This window comes from Balaenoptera borealis (genome assembly GCF_965194805.1).
Source record: "Balaenoptera borealis genome assembly, chromosome: 14".
NCBI classification, from domain to species: domain Eukaryota; kingdom Metazoa; phylum Chordata; class Mammalia; order Artiodactyla; family Balaenopteridae; genus Balaenoptera; species Balaenoptera borealis.
Window position 1 is genome coordinate 79579740 of NC_138875.1, and position 24641 is coordinate 79604380.

At 48.7% G+C, this 24641-nt stretch overlaps 1 protein-coding gene across 1 annotated transcript; it reads right to left on the reverse strand.

Annotated features, from left to right (window-relative positions):
- Positions 1 to 1120: 1120 nt before the first annotated feature.
- On the reverse strand, positions 1121 to 18946 carry HRK (harakiri, BCL2 interacting protein). The gene is made up of 2 exons (XM_082355791.1): positions 18501 to 18946; positions 1121 to 3848 (listed from the first exon to the last, which is right to left on the reverse strand). The coding sequence occupies exon 1, from the start codon at positions 18830 to 18832 to the stop codon at positions 18557 to 18559; it is 276 nt and encodes a 91-aa protein (XP_082211917.1). The 5' UTR covers positions 18833 to 18946; the 3' UTR covers positions 1121 to 3848; positions 18501 to 18556.
- Positions 18947 to 24641: the final 5695 nt, after the last annotated feature.

The following is a 24641-nucleotide window of genomic DNA, read 5'->3' on the forward strand; positions in this document are numbered from 1 at the left end:
GACCTGACAAACCTGTGAACCGTAATGGAAAGGTACATTGAGCATCGTCTGGTTCCAAGCAGGTCTACCCCTCCATGATCAGTACATAAGTCTCTTCCCAGAGGAGATTCTACAACCTGGAACATTGTAGGTGCTCAATAAGTAGGTGCTGAATGAATTAATTAAACTTTTAAAAATAAGCTTTCGATTTATACTTCAAAATGACACTTTTGATATCAACTTCCTCCATCAGCTCCCGTGGGACTAGGCCTGCCCCTTCACCCCCCAAACCAGCTTCTGACCCTGTGATGGGCCCAGGTGGACTTAAGGGGACATTCAGAAAAGGAATTGGTATCCACACGGAAGAACAAAACCTGTATTCTGGTCACTGCAACTTCTAATACCAGGTGGACACTCAACAAGTCCACAATGGCAAGCCAGTGTCCCCAAAAGACACTTGTGTAGCATCAGAGGAGGACTCCCTCAATTTCCCAAGCAAGGGGAAGTGATATTTTGTCACTGTCAGAAACATGATAATAAAGCTAGGAGTACATGAGATCAGATATGTAAATTGTGAAACCAAAGTCACAGCTCCATGGTACTGTGACTGTATTGTTTAAATCACCCTTTTCCCCTCATCAAAATAGAAAAGAATTTAAAAATGAGATCACTGGAAGAAGTGGAAGAAAAGTCTCCAGGATCCCAGTGAAAGAGGAACAAAATGGGAATTGGGATCTAGGAGACGTACAGCCCAGGACCATGGACAGCAGCCAGAGAGGTGCAGGGCTCCTCCAAAGAAACTGTTAATCAAGCTGTGCTCAAGGGAATATGAAATGGAACCCAAAATTGAAAAGGGGAAAAGAGATCTTGTTTGCTCGTGGGCACTGGGGTAAGGGAGAAAAGCTTCCAGAAGGGAATGGATCTAATTTGGAATGTTGAGGTCCCAAGAGCTTCCAATCCCTGTGGCTCCTGGACCCTCACCCTCTGAGAGCAACCAGAAAGAAGGAGGCCCTTCTGATTGCTCCTCACCTCATTTTGCAGCAAGCTACCTAAACGATGATCTCAGAGGCCTCCCTCTGCTTTGCGCACACACACACACACACACACACACACACACACTGCTGTCTGCTGAAACCTGATATGAGGTCTTTTTTAAAATTTATTTCAAAGCCTCCCTCCCTCTCTCTGTCTCTCTTCACAGACGCTCTGCAGTGAAGCTAATCAAAATCAATGACTCCTTGGCAGCCAGAGAAAAGCCGGCGGGTGGGGGGGGGGGGATGGTGCCAGCACTTTGCACACTGTGGAAATATTTTTTTTAAAAAAAACCACCACCCCACTATCTCATGCAATCCAAGTAATGCAACAGGAGAGACAGTGGAGACAATATATACATATATATCATGCTTCAATTTCCTAATACAAATGTCCATCAAGAAGTCAAATCTCATATAAAAACAAGCATTAAAAACAACCCCTTGTCAAAAATCGGGGCATTTGAGAAATGCACTCAAATTAATGATGTGCAAGAAAAAGCTGGGGTTAGATAAATACACAGTTTCTAATAATATAAGAGAATATGTACAAGGGACTTGGCTGTAAAGCTCCATGAGGAGGGTCCTGGGTGCCCAGTTCTCTCAAGCGATGTGGCTTCATTGAAATCAAAATTGCCTGAAACCCCAGCATTTGGAGTTTGGATCCTCCAGCGGGAATGTCATAAGCTAGTCAGGGTCGAAAAAAGGATCCTCTGACCTTTAACCTGTGTCTAGGTGGTCAGCACATCCCCACTGTGGTCTTGAAGGTGCAGCCTTAAAAGCAGCAGAGAGCTATGATCGCGTACAACTACAGTAATGAAAACCCCCTCCCCAGAAAATGGGGTCAGCTGGAAAGTCTAGCGTCTGGCTAGGAAAGTGACTAAATAAAAGCAGAGACTGTATTTCGTATCATTCTAATGAATTTGCCTTCTCTGAGTTCACGGCTTGGCGGGGATGTCACCTGCTGCTCCCTGACGACCTTGCCTACACACTCATCCCCTGTAAACATAACTGCAGGAAGGGCTCCAGCCATGAAGGGAAACAAATTCTTTATAAACAAGCTTTCCTTTTGGCTTTGCCGAGTTCCAAGCTGTCGGGGGGCGGCCGGGGGGAGGGGGTGGGTGGGAAGCTGCCCTCACATTCAGCAGTTCTGGGTTGCATTTTTCTTTAAAGGGCTATTTAGGAAAACATAAGGCATGGATTTTTTTTTTCTTTTTAAACAAAGAGACAGCTCTCAGCTTGCAGCAGCCCTGAAAGCTCCTGCATTCTAAAGGACCTGGTAATTTTCAGCAACGCCCATGGGAAAGAATTGCCGTTTCAGAGCCATGTCAACCTGAAAACAGCTGGTCCCTCTGCTGGTTTCTTAGAACTGGAAGAGTGTCTGCAAACCAGCCCAGCAGACCCCCTCTCCACAGGTACCGCGTGGTGACCTGCAAATCCAGCCTTGTAGAATGACTGTCTGAACCTGCAGCCTCGTGCCTCACCATCTCAGCTTTGAAAACGGCAGTGTGAGCCCTGCACAGAGGAATAATACCTGTTGTTGGATATTTTTTTTAATGAAAGCAAAAAATAATCATCACTCCCTGAAGAGTCTTTGCAGCCAAGTCTCAGTCCAGCACACATCTTTTTTTAGCCCTTCTAGAAACTTCTGAAAATAGTAGCTTATCCTGGGGGGGGAAAAAAAATCAGACCCTCAGAAAGTGAGATGCTGGTGCATTTCATTGAAATGACCCTCTCCCTCCCCCAACGTCCCTGGCTTATAAATCACCCTTGACCAGAAGGTAGCCATTTCTTGGCTCTTCAATCCATAAAACCTAAGCCCTGAAATGCCCTTGGGGAGTCAGGGAGGCTGTGGTCTGAACTCGAAGGGTACTTGCGGGCGGAGGAGGCAGCAAACAAGTCACACGTGAGGTCAGTTTTCCACCCCGTAACCAGCAAGCCACTCAGTGCCATCACCCCCCCTTTGTCCCTCCCAAAGCCCAAGGTTTGCTCCAAAACACCTCCGTATATTCATCCCCGTGTAGAGAAAGAGAAAAGACTCTCAAGTGGCACTTTTGTGACTGATTCCTTTAAAATAAGAATCTGAAACAGCAAAATAGAAACCTCTCTCGTCCCCTGGCCTTGCAGGTCTGGCAACAGCATACCATGACAGCACCAGCAAGAACACACTTAGCACCAGCAAAATTTAAGCGAAGCACCAGAGACACCAGATTGGTAGGGGGGAAAAAATGCCATTTGTCTTGATGACAGTGGGACTAGCCATCTATCTAGGTAGGCAGAGAGAGAGAGGCTAGGACTTGTCAAGACTTAGAAATGGAGGTATCCCAGATTGCCCCTACAAAATTGGCCCTGAGTCCTCACTTTTTTTTTCTATTTTGCTTTTTGCACTTTCACCTCCTCCTCCACCGGCATCCCTTCCCAGGCAGTTGGTCGCCTCTGAGGCTAATTCCCACCGGTCTTTGCAAAATTTCTAGGTACACAGTAAGCATCTCTCTTCCAGTGCCCCAGACATGAAAGAGCATCAAAGTTCACATCGGAAGGTGCAGAAAAGGGAGGGGACCACGTCCTCGACAAGGCATGCACTGAAGAGTAATATTCATATTTTCTTTTTCTATATATATAGAGCTGTATGTAAATAGCGTTGGGGGTGTCTGTTTCTGCAGCTGGATATCAAAGAGGGCTTCCCCAGTCCCATTCCGCGTTGCTACTATTGCCCCAGGCGCCGTCTTTATTCTCCACTTCCTTCTCGAAGTGCCGACTGCGGCCTTTCAAGCTCTGGGCTCCCCCCTCAGGAAAATGGGAACCGGCTTTCTCCAAGGACACAGGGTTTTCACCAACCTGCAGAAATAAAGATTTGTATTTCAGTCAGTAGGCACGTGCAGACAGCCACTGGGGATGACGTCAGCGCCTTGGGCCGCTGCACAGCCAGCTCCACTTGTCGGGAGGGGGAGGGGGATAGGCGAGAGCTGCTAGATACCAAAGCTCTGATTTGGAAGGAAAGGTTCCCCCAAAGCTAGTCTTGGTGCTGCCCCTCCCCCCCCCCAAAGCTCTGTCCACATAGCAGCCTTCCTTAAACATATATGTGCACGTGCAAACACACACACATACACACACCCCTCTTGTTTTCAGACCTAAATGTTTACATAGGCATCTTCTGTGATTTAAAAAGACGACGTAGAGACACACTACTTTTTTGCTCCTCCATGTCAGGAACGGGACCATCATCTATTCATTTCATAGATCCATATTCAAGGCAGACTTGTAGGACAGTCTCTGCTGTCATCCATCCACCCACCCATCCATCCATTCACTCATTCATTGACGAACACGCCAAGCACCATACTAGGTGTTACAGATCCAATGACACAGTTCTTACCCTTAAGGGGCTCACAAGACAACAAAGGGAGATGAGATGAAATCAATAATGACAGTGTCATGGGAAGAGCCTGCAATCTGGGTAGACATGGGCTATGGGAGCCCACAGGAGAGGCAGCTCATGAGGGAGGAGGGGAAGTCAGAGAAAGAGGAAGACCCCTGCTGAGTACTGAAAGATGCCAGTGAATTAGCCAGGATAAGGTGAGGTATTCCGGGCAGGGCAGAGAAAAACAGTGCATACCCAAGAGAATGGAAACTATATATCCACGCAAAAGCTTGTACACAAATGTTCAGAGCAGCATTATCTATAATGGCCCCAAAGTGGAAACAACCCAAATGCCCATCACCTGATGAATGCATAAATAAGTAGGGTATTTCCATACAATGGAATATTATTGGGCCATAAAAAGGAATGAATCACTGACACATGCTACAACACGGATGAACCTTGAAGACATGCTGCTAAATGAAAGAAGCCAGACACGAAAGGGACAAATGTATGATTCCATTTACAGGAAATGTCTAGAAGAAGCAAATCTATAAAGAAAGCAAGCAGATTTGTGGTTGCCCAGGGCTGGGGAGGAATGTAAGCAACTGGGGACTAAATGCTAATGGGTACGAGGCTTCTGTTGGGGGACTGAAAATGCTCTAAAATTGATTGTGGGGATGGCTGCACAACTCTGGAAATATAATAAATACCATTGACTTGTGTGCTTTAAAAGGATGTGAAGTATATCAGGAGGAGGAGAGGAAGAGGGAGAGGAGGAGAGGGAGGGAGAGGAGGAGAGGGAGGGAGAGGAGGAGAGGGAGGGAGTACAGGAAGGGGATGAAGAGAGGAGGGGAGGAAGGGAGAAGAAACAGGACACAGAGGAAGGACACACCATGACTAGGTCAGGGAGCTCGATGAGCCTCAAGCAAAGACTGGGCCCTGGGGCCAGCGGGGAGATGAGGCTGGAGAGTCAGCAGAGGAGATAAACACAATTTGTACATTACTCTAAAGCAGGTGGTGGGAAAACTGCCGTGTGCGTGATACAAACCACGTGGTGTAGGAGAGAGATGACTTTATGACCTTCAAGTGGACAAAAGTCCGGGATATTGACTTGTATGAACTGCACCAACAGACTCCCTTGGCCTCTGGCATCCTCCGGGGTCTAGTTCACAGAAGGCAGCAATGGCATGGAGAGACAGGGCCACAGGTCGGCCGGAGTACCTGCCAGGAAGCTCTCTGGCGCAGCTCCGGGCCCCTCTCCAGGCTCTGGGTCCTGTCCCCTCGCCTCGCCTTTAGGCCAGGGGGGCTGCCAGCCTCGGGGGGGCTGCAGGATACCTCACTGATTTCCTAAACCCTGCCCACACTTTGCCATCGAACCTTTACTAAATTCTCCTCTGATTACTCAGTTTGGGGGTGCTCTCTGCCTCTTACTTGGACCCTGACCGATACATACAACTGCGTCCATAATCACATGGGCCCCACAATCTACATTAGCTGCTGGTCACAAGGATCTGAATCAGCAACTTCAAACCTTTTGCTTTTGACCTGCTCAGGTGAAGGGAGAAGACCCCTGCAGCCCACCAACCACCACCCCCCACCCCGTTCCCCTCCTGTCCCATCAGGACACAAGCGCAGAAGGCATTCTGCTTTACTGTGTAGCTGCTGTATGTTTTCATGGAATACTGACTCAGAGTCACCGTCAACTCAACTGAGAAGCACACTCAATTTACTTCATGGAAACCAGCTTCTGTAACCCCTAAAAATCTCACTTTGTTGGTGTCTAGTCATACTGACCTATAGAGTGAAAGTCAGTGGAACCCTGCAGCATTAGCCTGAGGTGATTATGCTGCCTTAAGCATGGGTACAAAAAAGAAACGATGGAAGGAGAGAAAGGAACCACGTTTATTAAGCACCTACTGTGTGTTATGGAGTGTGCTGACTTCGTGCAAAGCATTGTTCTCTGCACAAGATAAAGTTCAGTGCCTGCCCTCAATTGGCCTCCAGTCTTACTGGGGAAGACATGAAATGCCAGAGGCCAGGACTGTAAAAGACCATTGTCTGCAGACAATGTTTGTGCAGACACATTGGTCTGGGTGTGTTTAGAGCCCAGAAGTCGGGATGCGGTTACACTCACCAGGAAAGCTTCAGAGAGGAAGCAGGATTTGAACTGGGCCTTGAAGATACACAGACAATGTTTTTGCCATATTTGGAAGAAGGCAGGATCGTTTAGGTGGGGAAAGGGCCTAAGCAAGGCGCAAGGGCAGTGACAAGTATGGCTCAAACAGGGGACCCTGACGAGCAGGGAACTGCATCTGAAAGTTGTGACAATTGAGGCTGTGTCGATACCTGAGTTGAATGGAGATGATGAAGGGAAAATAACAGTGGCATCAGGCGAGAAACTGTATTGTTTCCTTGCAAAACTAGGACCAGCAACTGATTTTCACTTTTCCTACCTGTAAATCATTGGGCCTATAATGAGTCTTTCTAAGGGTTTCCCAGGGCTGCTAAATGGACAAATTCCTGTGCCCGTTTGTGTACTGATTACTGGTTGGCGTCCACAGTGAAGGTTGAACATTAGAAGCACACCTTTGCACGGCATCAACCAGCCAGTGGACACACGTTCCACAATCAGAGGGTGGGCCTATGTATACACTTCTGGAGGATTTTGTTTGTTTTTTAGTTACCATTTTTTTCACTTCAGGATATGTTATGTCAGTAAGTATAACTCTTTTTTTTTTGTTTGTTTCTTCTGGGGGACTTTAAATTGGACACCCTCCACTAGCCCACAGAAGCAGTCAGATAAATGTGCTCAAGGATGTTCCCTCCAGCTTTATTTGTAATAAATTTGGAATTATTACAAATCTGGAGTTTGGAAACAACACATGTGTTTATTGATAGGAGACTGGATTAACAAATTAAGCCACCTGCCTATTAGAAAGAGGTAAATCTAAATGTACTGAGACAGAAAGATGGCTATGATTTTTAATTGAAAAGAGCAAATGCCCCAGATCTTTTTTTCCTTTAATGAATATGTGTGTGTGTGCATACACAGAGAGTTATATCTATCTATATATCCATATAAAAAGTATGGCAGAGAGGCAAAATAGTATAATGGTTAAGAGCCCAGACTCTGGAGCTCGACACCTGAGTTGGAATCCTGATTCAGACACTTAAAAGCTGTGTGACCTTGGGCCAGTTATTAACCTCTCTGGGTCTCAGTTTCCTTATATGGAAAAGGTGGGGGAGTATATCGAATCTTACTGTGTTGATGTAAGGACTGAAAGTATTAACATATGTGAGGACTTAGAAGTCCAGCACATAGTAAGGTCTGCATTTGTTGTTATTATTATTGTTATCGTTGTTATATACTCCAGACTGAAAGTTACCCCAGGGGATGGCTTTGGGGGTGGAGTAAAAGAACAATTACAGCGTTCTACTTTATATACTTTACTTCTGTATTGTTTATGTTATTTTTTTCTTTTCTTTTTTTGAAAGGAGTAAGGAGTCATTGTACAATTTTAAACTAGTTTAAAAACATAAAGTCCACAGCTCCCTATGAACCACTTGAACTGCCTCTGGGATGTTTTTCCTCAAACTTGGCTCATAAAGCACTTTCTCAAATGCTGACTCACAACCAAAGCTCACAGCTGAAGAGATTCATGAAACGCCTGTTCTTAAATGTCCCTATTTCCACTTTGCACCCACAGAGTGGAGGGGCGGGGGACAGAGGGGGAGAACAGGAAGCCTCGAGAGACCGGCTGCCTGGGCTGGGGCGCTGCAGGTGGAGAGCTGTGAGCTGTGAATCCCGCTGCAGCGTTACAGCAGGAGCCTTAACCCCTCTTCCCTACATCTGAGAAGAGTTAGGACTCTTGGGTTCCCTCCTAAGAGGTCCCAATTTTTAATTTAAAAAAATATCTTTTTTGCTCTTGCCGTTTGCATATGTGATAAGTTAGAAGTTCAAATAGCAGAGAAGGATATAGAAATAAAAGGAAAGCTGCCTTCACTCCACCCCTAAGCCTCCCAGAATACTTTCTGTGCATTTACACACACCTTGTCTCTCCCCTTGACCCACCATTTCATCCTCAGGGCTCAGCACCATGCCCTGCACAGAGCAGGTGTTCAGTTCAACCTGTTGAGTGACAGTGGCTAAGTGAGCACGTGAATAATGGTGGTAACTTCCGCACTCTTCCATCTTTGTTTTTTTAAATTAATTTTTATTAGAGTATAGTTGATTTACAATGTTGCGTTAGCTTCTGCTGTACGGCAAAGTGAATCAGTTACACATATACATATATCCACTCTTTTTTATTCTATTCCCATATAGGTCATTACAGAGTATTGAGTAGAGTTTCCTGTGCTATACAGTAGGTTCTTATTACCCACTCTTCCATCTTTGGTTTCAGCGGGTTGATTTTGACCATGGAGTTCAAATGGTACCAGTGGTCGGTCCTGATGTCTAAGAATCATGGGTACAAAGCTCTCCATGTGGAACCCTCCTAGAGGGAAGGTGCTCTGGGCCATGTTGTCATTTAAATCTCTGTCCATGTAGCTCATGCTGGCCAGTTAGGACACTGGGCTCTGAGGAGACGGTGGCTGAGGGGGCTAAAAGAGCAGAAGACTAGGTGTGGGGTGTACGAGAAAGGAAGAGGCCATTTGGCAGCTCCTGGAAGATGTGTTTCCTTCTCTCTGCCTATCTATCTATTGCCCCTGTTATCTGTGAATAGTTATCAATGCTATCAGTGAACAGTTATTGATTATATGAAGTCTGTGGAGAGAGCCCAGAGACCTCAAAGCTCTGCCCACTATGAAGTTCTGGCAGGTGGGCCTTGAATGCCAAACTAACTTGATGTCCAAAAGAATAAGCACTGAGAAGTTGGGGGTAGCACAGCACAGAATCAACACCAAACCAAACGGACAGACCCTTCTTAAAGCAATCTCGCCTTATGCATCACATGTTACAACACACACATTCTTTCACCCAACAAGTTCACCTCTAGGAACTTCAGTTTTTTGTGTTTTGTTTTCAAAGCTGTCCAAACAAGAATGTTCACTAAACCTCACTTACGAACTATCAGAAAATGGGGAACAGCGTAAATGTCCCTGGGGATGTGACCAAATAAGGAAATCGTGGTCCATCCAAGCAACGGAACACCATGCAGCCATAAAAAAAGATGATGAAAACCTCTGTTGACATGGGAACATCTCAGCAACCTATTTTTATTGGGGAAAAAACAGATTACAAAACAGCATGAACAGTATGATCTCATTTCTTTAAAATAGGATACACGTGCGGGTGTGTCTACGCATCAAGGGAAGTCTGGCAGGGTGGTCTCCGAAACCAGAGATCATAAATTTAAATGCATTGGCCCCAGTAACGTGTGCCCAGGAGGGGCCAGGGTCACTGGAGAGTTTGTGTCCCATCTAAAGAGGTTTCTGACACTCATCTCCAGCCTTTTGCTGCCACATGGGACTTGGTATTGTCAGATCTTTCCGTTTTTTCAATAAAAACTGGAAACCTGGGCTTCAATATGAAAGTGCCTGATTTTTAAGCGTGTGGGGGAAGACATGCAAGTCAAATAAAGCTAAATGGCAGGCCAATTACAACCAGGAAACCACCAGGTTTCGACCTCTGCCTAGACGCTAAGACATTCTTCGACAGAGACAGCTGGTATGTAAGCCCACCTCATTTTCACCTTCAGAAGCCATCTCTGTGCCTTGGTTTCCCCATCTATAAGGTGAGGGAGTTGCGTTAGGTGGTTTCTAAAGTCCTGTCTATTTCTGGCTGTGTTTCTAGAACGGTGATCTCTTTGGGTCACAGATCTTTTGAGGTCAAAGCCATGATTTCTCTCTGAAGTTGGGGGGCGGGGGCGGCGAATAGAGGAGTATGAAGTCAGCCAGTTTTATGTCTCATTTCTGGGGGGGGGGTCCCCAATTCCCTGAGCCTCTCCCAAATTCATTCATTCATTTACTCATTCATCCATCCATTCATTCAGTAGTTAGTGAATGCCCATTCTGCACTGGTCACCATGCCAGGTGCTGGGATACAGTGATGGACAAAAAGCCAGGACGGGGGCCCTCACGGGACCTGGAGGCTAGTGTCCCCCAGGTTGGGGAGTCCTGTCCTGGAGGTTCCCCCAGCCCCGGTGCAGTGGCTTAAGAAGGCTGTTGCTGATCCGCAGAGCTGGGGGCGGGGGCAGGATGAGCAACTGCTTTGTGCAAAAAGCTCAGAAAAGTCCCCTAAGAGTTCCCACCACACTCTGAATATGGGCCCGTGGACTGAAATTTACACCAAATAAGAACAACACATATCCTGCACTATCATTTACCCTTTTCTGAACATCAGTGATATGCCTTATACTGCTCAGAAGGTAGAGGGACATGCCTAAGGTCCCATAACTGGGAAATGGCAGATCAGGACCGGATCTGAAAGTCAGCCTGACTCCAAAGTTCATGTCACTTTCCATCAAGCTGTCGTACCTCGGCATAAAATCTGGGTGAATTAGATAAACAGTTACCAGCAGTTAAATTTTGTGAATCAAGAATGAGGCCCCATGGTGTGCCAACAGGCTGAAACATTATAAATCTGGGCAGTCTTTGAAAATGCTACCTCTTCTTAAATCTATCCCATGGCCCTTGACACATTCCCACCCTCTGAAGACCCCTCCAAAATCACTTTGTCTAAGTTTCCCCACCATCAATATGTTAGCATCCTACAGTATTTATTAAGTACCATGTGCCAGATCCAAGTACAGCCAGGAAGGCAGAGAAGCTCTTCAAACTCTTAGTGACACTGCTACGACTTGCAGCCTTTCCCTGAAGTTGGAATGGGCATGTCAGCAGTCATCTCACTCATGCACTCCAACAATGGCTAGAGATGCGGTCCATGAAGAATATGCCATAAAAAGATAACACAGATTTAGCTGGGGGTGGTAACAGCCTGCTCCAGAGCCAAGCCGATAACCACATTATGGATAGTGGCCAGTGACGTAAATGAGAAAAGGGAACAAGCGGCAGAGTTTATCTAGAAACTACAAGATTTTATACTCTTTTAGACAACCTTTATAATAAAAGAATGTTTACCTACACTTTTGATATCAAAGTTCCACTTGTGGGCATTCTTAAGAAAATCATCTGTGATGTACGCAAAGAGTTACACCCAAGGATGTTCTGCGTCACAGTGGAAACTGTCTAAATGTCCAATAATAGCTTCATGAGAAGGTAAATGGTGGAAGAGCCAAACAGAGAAGTACTAAGCAACCTCTAAGAAGCATGTCGTAGAAAATACTATAAAGCATGGAGAAATGTCCATGATATAATGACGAAGTCAGATTACAGAGAATGTATTTAGAGGGATTCTATTTGTTAAAGTACCTCTCAGTGCATTTTTCTGAAAAATGGAAAGAAACCTCTCAAAATGTTAACAATGGATAGTGAGATAAAAACAATCGATTAAATTTTTCTTTTATTCAGTATCTTCCAAGTATTTGATAACGTGCTTGTAATATTTTTTGTAATCAAGAAAAAGCTATTTTTTCTTAAAAAAAGGAATATTACATAAAGTTTCCCAAAACAATTTAATTCCATCTTGCCCAAGTCCATGGCCTGTGGAGCAAAAGTTCAAAGATGGCAACACTCTGTGGGGCAGCCAATTTTCTCTCCACAGGGCAGGGAAAGGAGCTTTCTCTTTTCCTGGGTATCCAGCAGTACTAAAAGGACACATCTCACTGATGTGGCCTAAAACAGAGATCCCTCACCCAACTGCAGGGGCACCAGTTTAAAGCAGGAAGGAGGGAGGGGAGACAATACGGAATTGAACGGAAATCCAGCCAGTATCCACAACCTTCTGAGGGCACTGAGGGTTGGGCATCAGTGAGCTGGCACAGGGAGCAGAATCTCTCAGACCTTGGTGGGAGGTCTCCTCCAGTGACAGGAGGCTGGGGTGGGGGTCAGAGCCGGGGTCTCCTGCCCCTGAGGTCTAGGAGCATCTGAGGCCAGGTTCTGGGACTTACTACTCATCTCTGCATCCCTACGTCCTGGTGCCTAGCCCTGAGCTGGTGCTCAATTCATATCTGCAAATGCATGAGGATGAGTAGTTTATTGCATCACATCTAATTCTCCTCTTATAAAGCACCTCTTCATGTACTGTCAGCACTTGTGAATCCCTTGATTCAACTCAACCTCCCTACCATGGCCTGATCTAGCCCCTGCCTGCCCTCTGACTTCCTCTCCCCCCAAGTTCATGTGGTCTTAGCCCACTGCTCGTTTTCCTCTTCCTCAAACACACGGTGCAAAGTCTCACCTCCCCAGAACACCTTTCTTCCAGGTACTCACGTGGTTGGCTCCTTTTCGTCACTCATGTCATTGGTTCCTTGGTTCCTCCTCAAAGTGGCCATCTCCAACCACTGCAGGTTAGGAGTTACCCAGGCTCTCGCTATGAAAGGCATACCTCAGAGATATTTGCATTTTTTACAAATTGAAGGTTTGTGGCAACCCTGTGTCGAGCAAGTCTATTGATGCCATTTTTCCAACAGCATTTGCTCACTTCATGTCTCTGTGTCACATTTGGATAATTCTCGCAATATTTCAAATCTTTCATCATTATTATATTTGTTACGGTGACCTGTAATCTGTGATCTTTGATGTGATTATTGCAAAAAGATTATGACTAATGGAAGGTTTAGATGATGGTTAGCATTTTTTAGCAATAAAGTATTTTTTAATTGAGGTGTGTACATTGTTTTTAAAGACATAATACTACTGCACACTTAATAGACTACAGTATAATGTAAACATAACTTTTATATGCACTGGGAAACCAAAAAATTTTTGACTCGCCTTATTGCAGTGGTCTGGAACCAAACCCACAATGTCTCCGAGGTATGCCTGTATGTTATCTTCGTGTGTTACCTTCAGAGTCCTGAACACTTTCTGAAATTCTGTGTTAGACTGCATAATCCAAAGATGGCCACAATAATATCTTCTCTCCCATTTGCTATTCTAGAACCTTGCCACTCCCCCATGGGGTAGTGTCTAATTTCACTCCCCTTAAATCTGGGCTGGCTTGTGATTTGCTTTTAACCAAAGTGATTTCTGAAGCTGGGTCAAAAAAGGCAAAGCAGCTTCCATTTGACCCTCTGAGACATTTGCCTTTGGAGCTCTAAGATACCAGGTCAGAATCCATCTACCGTGAGGCTGCCATGTTGTGGGGAAGCCCAAGCCACAAGAGACTGAGTGTAGATGCTCTGATTGGCAGTCCCAGCTGGCACCCAGCATCAACAGCCAGGCCTATAAGTGAAGATCCCATCACCATGACTCCAGCCCCCAGTCAGCATGGAACTGAGACAAGTCACCCCTGCTATGCTTTGTCTGAATTTCTAACCCACAGAATGTATGACCCTAATTGAATAGTAGTTTTAAGCCACTAAGTTTTGGAGTAATTGGTTACAATTACAATTGTTGTAACCAGAACAATCTTTACTGATTTATCATCTGTCTCTTCCCACTAAAATGTAGGCTCCATGAGAGCAGGGGCTTCTATGTCTCGGTCCTTCCTGTGTCCACCATGCCCTGCACACAGTAGGAACTCAATAATTAATAGGTGAAAAAGTGAAAGAAGCTGAATTTAGGAAACACTAATGCTCATCGTGCACAGTTTCTGAATGATTCATGTATTCATCATAGTTATTTTGTATCTACTATGTGACAAGCAAGTTGCCATGGGCTAGGGACAGTGTGGGGCAGCTCACTGTTACCATGAAATCCTGTCACACACAGTGATGACCAGAAGGGAGACAGAAGCCCCCACTCCACTCCTCCCCACCCCCAATGTAGGTCTGAAAAGCTTACTTTTCAAAAACCAGAGGTGCGGTTGCCAAATCCACCCAGCCCACATCTGGGGGTGTATTTAATTATTCCCGGGTGCGGCTGTTTTTACATCCACAACTCAGTCAGTTGTGTCCTGGCCTCTCAGTAGGCAAGAGAGTGACTCCAGACAGCGACCATGTGGCAGGAAGGCTGCCACCGTCCGGCACATCTGGCCCCTTCCCCAGGGTGGGGGGGGGGGCGGGGGTTTCCTCCCCATCAGCTGTCTCCTTCTCCTCCACTCACTCCTTTCCTTCCTTGCCTAGGCTTTCAAGCTCTAAAAGTAATCCTGGCAGGGGTGCAGCAGTCTGGGAGAGAGGCCTGAGGGATGGCCTCCAGATTTAACCACTTAATCCCCAAAATACCTGCCAAGAACCAGTTAGCATGTCTGGGGGGCAGGCCAGACCATCATTAATTCATTAAAGCAGGCTCCTGCTGGCCCATTATCTTCCTTGCCGCTGACCAGTCGCCTCTTGGGTGCGCAGAGTCCCCCTTTCAACCCTCTCCTTAGTCCTAAGGCAAGGTTCTGCCCACCCCAGCCCAAATCCTCCTCCTTCTCTTTCCCTCTCCCCCACCCAAAGGCAAGTGACATTTCTCCTCCCTCCCACGCTTCCACCAACCAGCGCTCACCATAAAGCATCTTTTGTTCCCTCTCTTGTATCTCGGAGCAGTGACTGGTTAAATCACACCCATTCTCCTCCCGGCCTCCCCAGCCTCCAAGGAGCTTCCCCCGAGGCTCCCTCAGAAAGCGAATCTCTCTAGTGCAGGAATTCGAGGCTCACCACCCCTTCTGCTTGCCACCCTGGTATCTTCTCCTCCCCTGCATCCCACAAGTCATCTGACGGGCTGCATGCTGCAGGCCCTCAAAGGCAGAAACTCCAATGCCAGTTATGACTTTGCCATTGATCGATCCTTTGGGACGACTCAGGTGGACTCTCTCTGCCTCAGTTTCCCCTTTGAAACAATAAGGATGGCACTAACCATTTCATAGCATCCTCTGACAACTGAACTAAGTGCCAGGCACTGCACGGGGCACTTGAAACAGATGCTCTCCTATCAACCTCCCAACAATCCTGATAGAGATACAGCTCCGGTTTACAGATAAAGGCTCAGAGAGGTTACGGTTCTTACCCAAGGTCACACTGCCAGAAAGTTCTTGGGCTGGGACTTAAATCCAGTTTCATCTGATCCCTAAACCCATGCTCTTAACCCCTATACTATCCTGGCCCATGTGGCCTTGATTCCCCCAAATGGCAAGTAAGAATAGTGTGGAATCACCAGCAATGACAATAGCAAAGTGTTGTCTACTTTCGGAAAGAAAGATATTAAATGCACAATCATAGTCATGATGGCTCACATTTATATTCACTTCTTATGTGCCAGGCACTGTTCTAGAGCTCTCTGTAAATGACTTCATTTTACCCTCTTGACAACAACCTGTGCATTTAAGTACTACTATTGTCCCCATTTTACATATGGGAAAACTGAGTCTCAGAGGGGAGGTTGGATTTTTGTTTGTTTGTTTAATGATGACTTCTGAGAAAACTATTGCTGGCTCACAGTAGAGGCTCAAAACAAGTTTGTTGAAACTGCCGTCGTGCATATAGCTAAGCTCACCTTTAACCTAAGAGAATGGTCTGCCCTAGATGGCTGATTCAGGCCTCCCTGAAACCAATAAGGCACCCTGTGAGCATTCCCATTTCTCTTTTGGGGTAGGAAATGTGGAGAGGACCACACACAGAACTCAACAAACTGTCTTTCTCCAGGGGATTTCCTTTCACGTCTTGCTAACTTACCCAAGGCTGGGGAAAGATGGGTTTCCCCCGGTTAAGCCAAAAGCACAAGAAAGGCCCGAGTTGGAGGTAGCAGCGAGAGAAGCCAAGTCCTTGTGATAGGGGCCGAGCCTGGGAGACCCAGCAAGGCGAACCCCGGGATGGTAGCGGTATCCCTTCTGTTCAATACCATTCTACCGGCGATCCGAGGGAGTGAGGTGCAGCGCGGCAGGAAAGCCGTGCCGGGCACCCTGGGGTCCGGGCACCCGAGGCGGGAGGACCCTAGAAGGGTGGGGCTGCTGGGGACGCCCGGACGGGACACAGCAGGATGGAGGAGAAGCCAGGGGTATGCTGAGGAGGTGGCCTGGAGTCGGGACGTAGCACGGGGCCCTGGGGCAGAAGCAGAGTCAGGAAGGGGAAATAAACTCTGCGACGACAATTATCCGCTGACGCCGCGGATAATTCCGAAAACTCCTCCCCGTCCCCCTTCCTTGTCGCGTGGGTCCTTCCCCGCGCCCGAGCTCAGAGAGGCGCGCTGCGTTCTCCCCGCGCGCCCTCGCGGAGGTTTCGGGCCACCTGCAGGGCGGCAGCCTCCTCCTGAGGGCCCCGGGAGCACCCCCGGCCCCGACGCGCGCCAGTCGGGCTCTGGCTGGGCGCTCGCCGCCCCCTGGGTGGGACGCCCAGCATCCTGCACCGTCTAGTCTTGAGAAGGCAGCGCTTCCCCAGCCTCGCCTGGTCTCCAAGACTGCAGGAAGCGGTGTCCTAGCCCTCCTCCCCATTTCTACTGGATTCCTCTCGCTTCCCATCTTTCTAATCCACGTTCCCACTATCTTGTTCTCCAGGAACTCTCTCTCTTTTTCTCCAGCTCCCCCGCCTTTCTTTCCTCGTCTCGCCGCCCGTTTTTTCTTTGCCTCCTTTCCTACCTTCATTCCGCCTTTCCCTAAATTACACACTTTGGGCTTCGCGTCTCTTGCTTGGCTCCCTTTTTCTGCCCCACATCCCCGTGCCCCATCCAAAATTTTGTTCCTGCCTCTAGGATCCGGCGGCCCCAGCCTGGGCTTCTGCGGCCGAGGGCAGCCCCGGGCCTCTCTTCCGGGAGGAGGAGAATCGGATGGGACCTCCGAGCTGGGCAGAGAGCGTCCCGAAGCGCGCACCTCTCTTCGCCAGCGCCCGGGCTGCACCGGCCCACGAGACATCTGTCGCCCGCGCTCCCGGCTCACACCCCGCGCACCCCCGCATCTCCCCGGGCGCTGCCACCCCCCACGCTCCGGCTGCCGCCTCTCCCTGCGGGCGCCGCGCCAGCTTCCCAGGGTGTTGGCGCACCGCGGGGCTCAGCCGCGACCCGAGCGCTCGGTTTCTGTGGGCCATGGCATCCCGGGGCTGGCTTTCTCACCTTCGACCTTCACCTTCCGGCCCTAGACCCACCTTTGGTGGGCTCAGCCTGACTCTCTCCACCGCCACTCACTGCAGCTCTCCTCTCTATTCCAGAATCTGAAAAGACGGTCCTTACACGTTTGCTCCCCTAAAGCGCCTAGCACAGTGCCAGGCGCACAGCTGGTGCTCAGTAATTCCCCAATCCCAAGGGCCTAGCGCACAGTAGGTGCTCAGTACCTTTCTCCTACTGGTACCAGACACACTAAGCGCTCCATACTCACCCCCCACCCCCGCCGCGCAGTGCCTAGCATACTGCAGGCTCTCAAACATCCCCCTCAACAAGGCCTAGCACCCAGAAAGAGCTCAATTGATGCTGTTTCATTAAGGCTTCCCCTTGGAGTTTCCCTGAGAGCCTCCGACCCCAGCTCACTTGGGGCATCTCCTTCATCTCAGTTCCTCCGTTTGGTGAAGAGGAGGCCAAGCTCCTCAAACGGGACACCTCGCTGGAGGGGAGAAGTTGCCAGAGCGGAGGAAAACTGCAAAGTTTTAGGTAGGGAGAAAGACGGAGCCGGCCAGAAACCAGGAGGGGGAGGAAGTCGCGAGAAGTGCTCGGGGCGCCGGGAGACGGGCAACAGAAACTGGAGAAGGGACACTTAAGGAGAAGGGGGTTTGGAGCGGCGGTGATGGAAACGGTGGCGACTCAGGAGTGGCAGGCGGCTGAAAGAGGACTCGTCTTGAAACCGCGATAGATTATATCTTTGGCTTGGCCTATAACTGTTCTCAGAGCAAGCCCAGTTTTCACTTGCACTGTGTGTTTGCTTGAGCGGCTGGTGGGGCTTACGGAGGCTGAAGTCCTCCCAAAGCCACCCCGATGGGGAGAGTGGCAAGATGCGCTTAAGGACTCGGAGAGAAGGGGCAGAAACGGTGGACCCGGTACTTGGAGGGAGAGCTGGGGACTGCCTAGGAGGGGGACCGAGATCCTTGCGAGAGAAAGGAGCAGAGGAAGAAGGAGATGGGAAGAGAAGAACGCCAAACTTGAGGCTCTCCCGCTCCCAAGCCAGCCGCAAGTCTCCAGTCCCCAGACACCGCGCGCTGGCGCTCGCTCGCTCTCTCGCGTACCTGTTGCTCGCTCCGGCTGGGTCTCGGCTTCGGCCCCACCAAGAAGCCCCGCGTTCCTACAAGTTCCGCCTACCGAGCAGCCAGGCCGCCAGCGCCGCCACCTGCGCGGCCGCGCACAGCCAGGGCCAGTAGGTGGGGAGCGCGCTGGGCGCCGGCGCCCTCCGGCTCCGCGCGCGGCGCCGCCACATGGTGCGCTGGTGCAGCTCGTCGCCGAGCGCCTTGAGCCGGGCGGCCGTGAGCTGCGCGGCGGACGAGCGCAGACCCAGGCGGCCCGCGCTGCAGGCGCACACCGCCGGCGGGCCGCGGCCGCGGTGCAGGGGGCACGGGCACATGACCGCTCGCCTCGCTCCCTCCCCGCGTCGGGCCGCCCCTCGCCTCCTCTGCCTCGGCCTCTGCGCCTGCCTCCGCCGCGCTCCAGTCGCCGGGGGCCTCCCCTGGACACCAAGTTTCTCCTTGTGTTGTGCGTTTGTTGTGCTGACGGCGCTATTATTAATTAAAGTGTCACATGGTGGAGGGGGCGGGGAGGGCGCGGGGAGGGGGGTTACATCATCCGGCCCCGGGGGGGGGGGGCTGCAGGCAGAAGAAACCGAGAGGTAACTTTTAACCCTAGTGGCGCCGGCAGTGAGGGGGCGCGCGGGTTGGGAGAAGGGGAGCGTGGGGCGCTGGGACGCCTGAAGGCGACCGGCCGCTTGGGCCTCTGGCTTCAGGGGTCGCAGGAGACTCTCGCGGAGGCGTGGAGCGCCGGGGGAGGTTTTCTCCTTCTCTTTTTCCTGAATTCAGCTCCAATTCCGATTTGGCGAGGGGGGGCAGGCTTGTTTGCCGTTTTGGATGAAGCCGATATCGAATTCGGCTGCATTATTCAAAAAATGTTCCGAAGCTATTGTTTGGTCTGGGGGAGGTGGGTCGATTCAACATCTAATGAGAGGGCCGGATTCAACCCAACTTGCCTACTTTCAGGTCTGACTCCGCACCTGTAGGCTGCGGATAGGAGCACACCCGACGCACAACCCCACCCCCATCTGAGATAGGCTGCCAGACCCTTAAGCGCCCGCAGCGCCGCTAGAAACCTTGATGGAGGCGGGGAGAGGGTTAGGGGGTCGGCCCTTAGCCTCGGCTGTTCCCGGCACACCGCGCCTCCGCCCGAAAGACCCTCACAAGGGGTTTTCCAGAAGGAAACTTATTTTTGTCTGCTTGCTTTGTCACTATTACTTTCCTGCAGGGGTTAGTTTCTAGCAGTGATCCCGATTTAACGCGCAATGGCGACTCTAAGGGGTCGGCGGGGTCGGGGATGGGGGCCGCCGGCAGGGAATTTTAGCTCCTTTTTTTTTTTTTTCCAATCCGAGAACTGCCCCTATGACCCTCCAGACTAGAAAATCTGGAACTGCCCATGCTGGTGAAGGTACAGATGGGTGAAGGGACTCTCAGGATTCTTTGGAGGAGAATGAGACCTTCACCCATCTTGAATCCATGGGGATTCAGAAAACAGGGGGAGCCTGGAGGTGGCTCCAAGCCAGCCTTCTAGGTCCTGATGAGGCAGCTCTGATCCTCTTCTTCCCACGGGCGGGGTGTTGCCAAGGCCTGAGGAGTCCTTTGGTCACTTGGAAAAGATTCTTCAAGACTATGAACTTAGTTTGGGTCTGGATTTATCATAGAGAGATTTCCCCTTGACCTGCAGCATGGTCAGGGCTCAGATCCCAGCTGTGCTCTGTGATCTTGGTGGCTCTCTAGATCCACCCAGCCCCAATTCTCCTATTTAATAATGGTCAACACTTACTGAGTGCCTTCTGTGTAGGTTACTGGGCTAAGGCCCCTGTCTACACTGCCTAAAGTGAGTTTCCACGTTCTAGGGTGGTGAGAGTGTGCTGTTACTATCCTGTTTTACAGATGAGGAAACTGAGGCACAGGGAGGTAAGCTCTCTTGCCGGGAGATCACAGAGTTAATGAGGAATAAACCTGGATCTAAATTAGGGCAGTCTGCCGCAGGCTTTAAACTCTTAACCATGGTTTTATACTGCCCCCTGTAATCTGGGAATAATAATACCTCCCTCCTAGGATCGGGGCAGAGATTAAATGAGAGAAATGTGTGCCAAGCACCTGGCAAGCAGCGGGCCCTGGATAAACCTTGGTTCCCTTTGCTTCTGGCCAGAACCACTTCCCCATTCTCCTGGGACTCACCTCCTTAATCCCCCCTAGTCTTTGCAGAGGGGACCTGATCCATTGCCCAGTATAGTGTTCCAAGAATGAAGATACAGTGTCTATTTAAAAAGCCCTTTGGATTTAAAATGAACAATTCCCTCACCCCCCCCCCCCCGTTTTAATCTGCACGCTTTTAACGGCTCACTTCATGGACATTAATTTTAATGGGACGATTATTACCCTGTTTGGAAGCCTGCCCCTCAAAATGCTGGGCTCGTGAGGTGCCGCTGGGTCGGGTCCCGGCAGCTTGGACGTTTTCTGTAGCAGAGAGAGTGCAGCCTTGGCCGTGGGGACTGGGGACGTGTCATTCAGCAGAGGGAGAGGAGGGGGTGATGGAAAAGTGGGGGAGAAGAGAAGACCTCCTTCTCTCCCCCCAACACTGCAGGTGACAGTCAGTCCCTAAATTGGCTCACCTTAGAGTGGGCCCACCAAGTTCCCCATTCACTAACTGGGGAACTTGGCCTTGAGATGAGGCTTTTTGGAGCCTCCATTTCCTCGACTGTAAATTGGGAATAATAGTACCTACTTCAATAGTACCTACCTCATAAATAAGATCATACCAGGAAGCCCTGAGCACGGTGCCCAGCACACCGTGAGCATTTAATAAATGTTGGCTACTGTTACTATTTTATAGTAGATCATGCACTCGCTAAACAGCGTGCTTTGAAGAATGTTGGAAGGCCCGCACCCTCAAATATATATGGTTCCCCTATTGTGAACTGGCGATTCTGTCACTGATGTTGAGTATTGTCTAGAAAAAGCAAATTCTTTGGGAGAGTGACATGTAACACTCTCCTAACACTTTAGTAAAAATGCATTTTTGATTTTCACGTTTAATAAACACTTAATGGTGCTTACCCTGTGCCAGGCACTGTTCTAAGTGCCTTAGATGTATCAACTCATTTAACAACCCTATGTAATAGGACAGGTATGATTATTAGTCCTTTATTTTGGATGAGCAAACTGAGGCAGAGCATTTCAATAATTTGACCAAGGTCATACAGCTGTCTGGCCCCAGAGTTAATGCTCTTTAGCATTATGTCACCACTGGGGACTTAGGAAGAGGGGGGGAGGGAGGCTGTTATGGGCTGAACTGTGTCCCCCTAAAATTCCTGTGCGGAAGTCCTAAGCCCCAGGACCTCAGAATGTGACTGTATTTGGAGACAAGGCCTTTAAGGAGGTAATTAAGTTAAAATGAGGTCATTAGAGCTGGGCCCAAATCCAATATGTCTGGTCTTAGAAGAAGAGGGAGAGACACCATGGGTACATGGCCATCTGCAAGCCAAGAAGAGAGGCCTCAGATAAAACCCACCCTGCTGACACCTTGATCTTGGACTTCTGGCCTCCAGAACTGTGAGAAAATAACTTTCTGATGTTTAGGCCCCCCAGTCTGTAGTGCTTTGTTATGGCAGCCCTAATACAGAGGGAGTGAGAGGGAAAAAAATGCCCTAAAAGGGAAGCTAGAAGCAGATATTCACCAGACTATGGCCACATTTTTTTTTTTTCTTTTCTTTTTCCTCCCCATTATTTTTTTCTCTTTTAGCTTGCTTTATTTGCTTTTAGGCCTTACTGATTCTGAAACTGTGCACCTCAGATTGGGACTTGAACCCACGTGCCAGGACTCAAACCCGGCCAAAACCCACGGTTTTCCAACTGGGATCACACACCTGGTTTCAGGACTTAATGAAGCTCATGTTCTTGATGTCTCATCGCAGAAAGAATTCAGTGAGAAACAAAGTGATAGGTAAGAAGTGAATTTATTTAGAGAGAAACACGCTCCCCAGACAGAGTGTGGGCCATCTCAGAAGGTGAGAAAGGCCTATGGCCACTTTTACTGCCGAGCACGTGCCTGGATATTTTTCTAGGACTGTTCATCTGTTTCCCTTCCTCCTCCTTCATGTTCTGTTGGAGATCTTTAAGGGAGGAGGAGTTTAAGGGGATTATTTTGAGAAATAGTTCATGAAATCCAGTTGATACATTTATTCAGAGAAAACTTTCCATACCAATTGCAAGGATGTGCAGCCTCTCTCTTATAAAGAAATAAAATAGATTTTTCTAGTCCATGAAGACTTCCTATGGTACCCCAGTGCTTAAAACTGGGCTTAGCACACGGCAAGTGTTCGGTAAATATTTGTCAAAAGGAAGAAAGAAAGAAAGCAAGGAAGAAAGGAAGGGAGGAAGAAAGGAAGAAAGAAAGAGGGAGGGAAGGAAAGAAGGAAAGACTGAGTGAATGGTAAGCATCCTGATTTGTCTTTCCCACTTTCAGACATGCATGGTGATGTACATAGAATTGTTATCAATAACATTAAAAAAATTTTGCCGCAAATCATTCCTTTAGCTTCTACAGAAATCAAAACTCAAGTGTTTCTAGCAGGAAGTGTATGTGTATTGGGGGTGGATGGGTGGTATTTCTTTTCTTTAATTAAATCAATAATAACCTATCCTGGTGTTGGAGACCAACTGAGCCTTACCTTACGGTGTTTTAATTCGTGTGGCTTGGTGAAGTGATAAATGAATGAACAGCTGTTGCCTCCTCCAAACAGCTGTGTTTCCTGAAGCCATGTATTAATGCCAGGGCCAGATTTGATGCCAGGAGTTGGCCTGGTGAACAACAGAGTTCTTGAATCTAAATCAGAGTTATAGCACAGTGGTTTGACACCCTGTGCCAGAGAAACCTGGGTTGGAACTCTAGCCCCATCATGCAATGTTGGGCCCTGTCTTGGGCATAATTTTCATCTCTCTGAGCCCCCACTTTCCCATCTGTAAAATGGGAATAATAATCAAAACACCTACCTCATTGGGTTGTTGTGAGGATTAAAAGAAAGAATGTTGGGCTTCCCTGGTGGCGCAGTGGTTAAGAGTCTGCCTGCCAGTGCAGGGGACACGGGTTCGAGCCCTGGTCTGGGAAGATCCCACATGCTACGGAGCAACTAAGCCCGTGAGCCACAACTACTGAGCCTGCACGTCTGGAGCCTGTGCTCCGCAACGGGAGAGGCCGCAACAGTAAGAGGCCCGCGCACCGCAATGAAGAGTGGCCCCCGCTCGCCGCAAGTGGAGAAAGCCGTCACACAGAAACGAAGACCCAACACAGCCAAAAATAAATAAATTAATTAATTTAAAAAAAAAAAAGAAAGAATGTATCAAGCGTTCAGCAAAGTGCTTGGCACTCAATAAATATTTGTTATGGCCCTTGTTTATGTATCAGGATTATTAAGCATCCACTTAAGAAACAGAACAGGGACCATGACCCAAACCCACTGGGAAAACAAGAGGATTAATATTTCAGTGAGTCCAATATTCAATTACATCACAGTTATTCCTAGGAAAGTCCCTTGCATTCAATAGAGCCAGAGTAGCACGGTGTTCATCTCTCACATTTATCCTATTTAACCCTCTGATACCTGGAAAGACGGGGTAATTCCTCCAGGGCTCTCCTAATTATTTATTTGCTACTTCTCCCTTAAGGATATTTTTGTTGTAAGTAAAGAGAAAACAGCAGACGAATGTCCACAGCAGGAGAGAAAAGATTAACCAGCCCATAATTATAGTCTCATCAATACTTTAAGTGTAAAGGGTAAAGCTCACTTAAATAAAACCTAATTCCTTGATTACTGGAGTCACAGGAGATAGGGCTGATTAAACGTGTACTCCCATGGGGCTTCCCTGGTGGCGCAGTAGTTAAGAATCTGCCTGCCAATGCAGGGGACACGGGTTCGAGCCCTGGTCCAGGAAGACCCCACATGCGGCGGAGCAGCTAAGCCCGTGCACCACAACCGCTGAGCCTGCGCTCTAGAGCCCACGAGCCGCAACTGTTGAGCCTGCGGGCTACAGCTACTGAAGCCCACATGCCTAGATCCCATGCTCCGCAACAAAGAGAAGCCACCGCAATGAGAAGCCCGCGCACCGCAACAAAGAGTAGGCCCCGCTCGCCGCAACTAGAGAAAG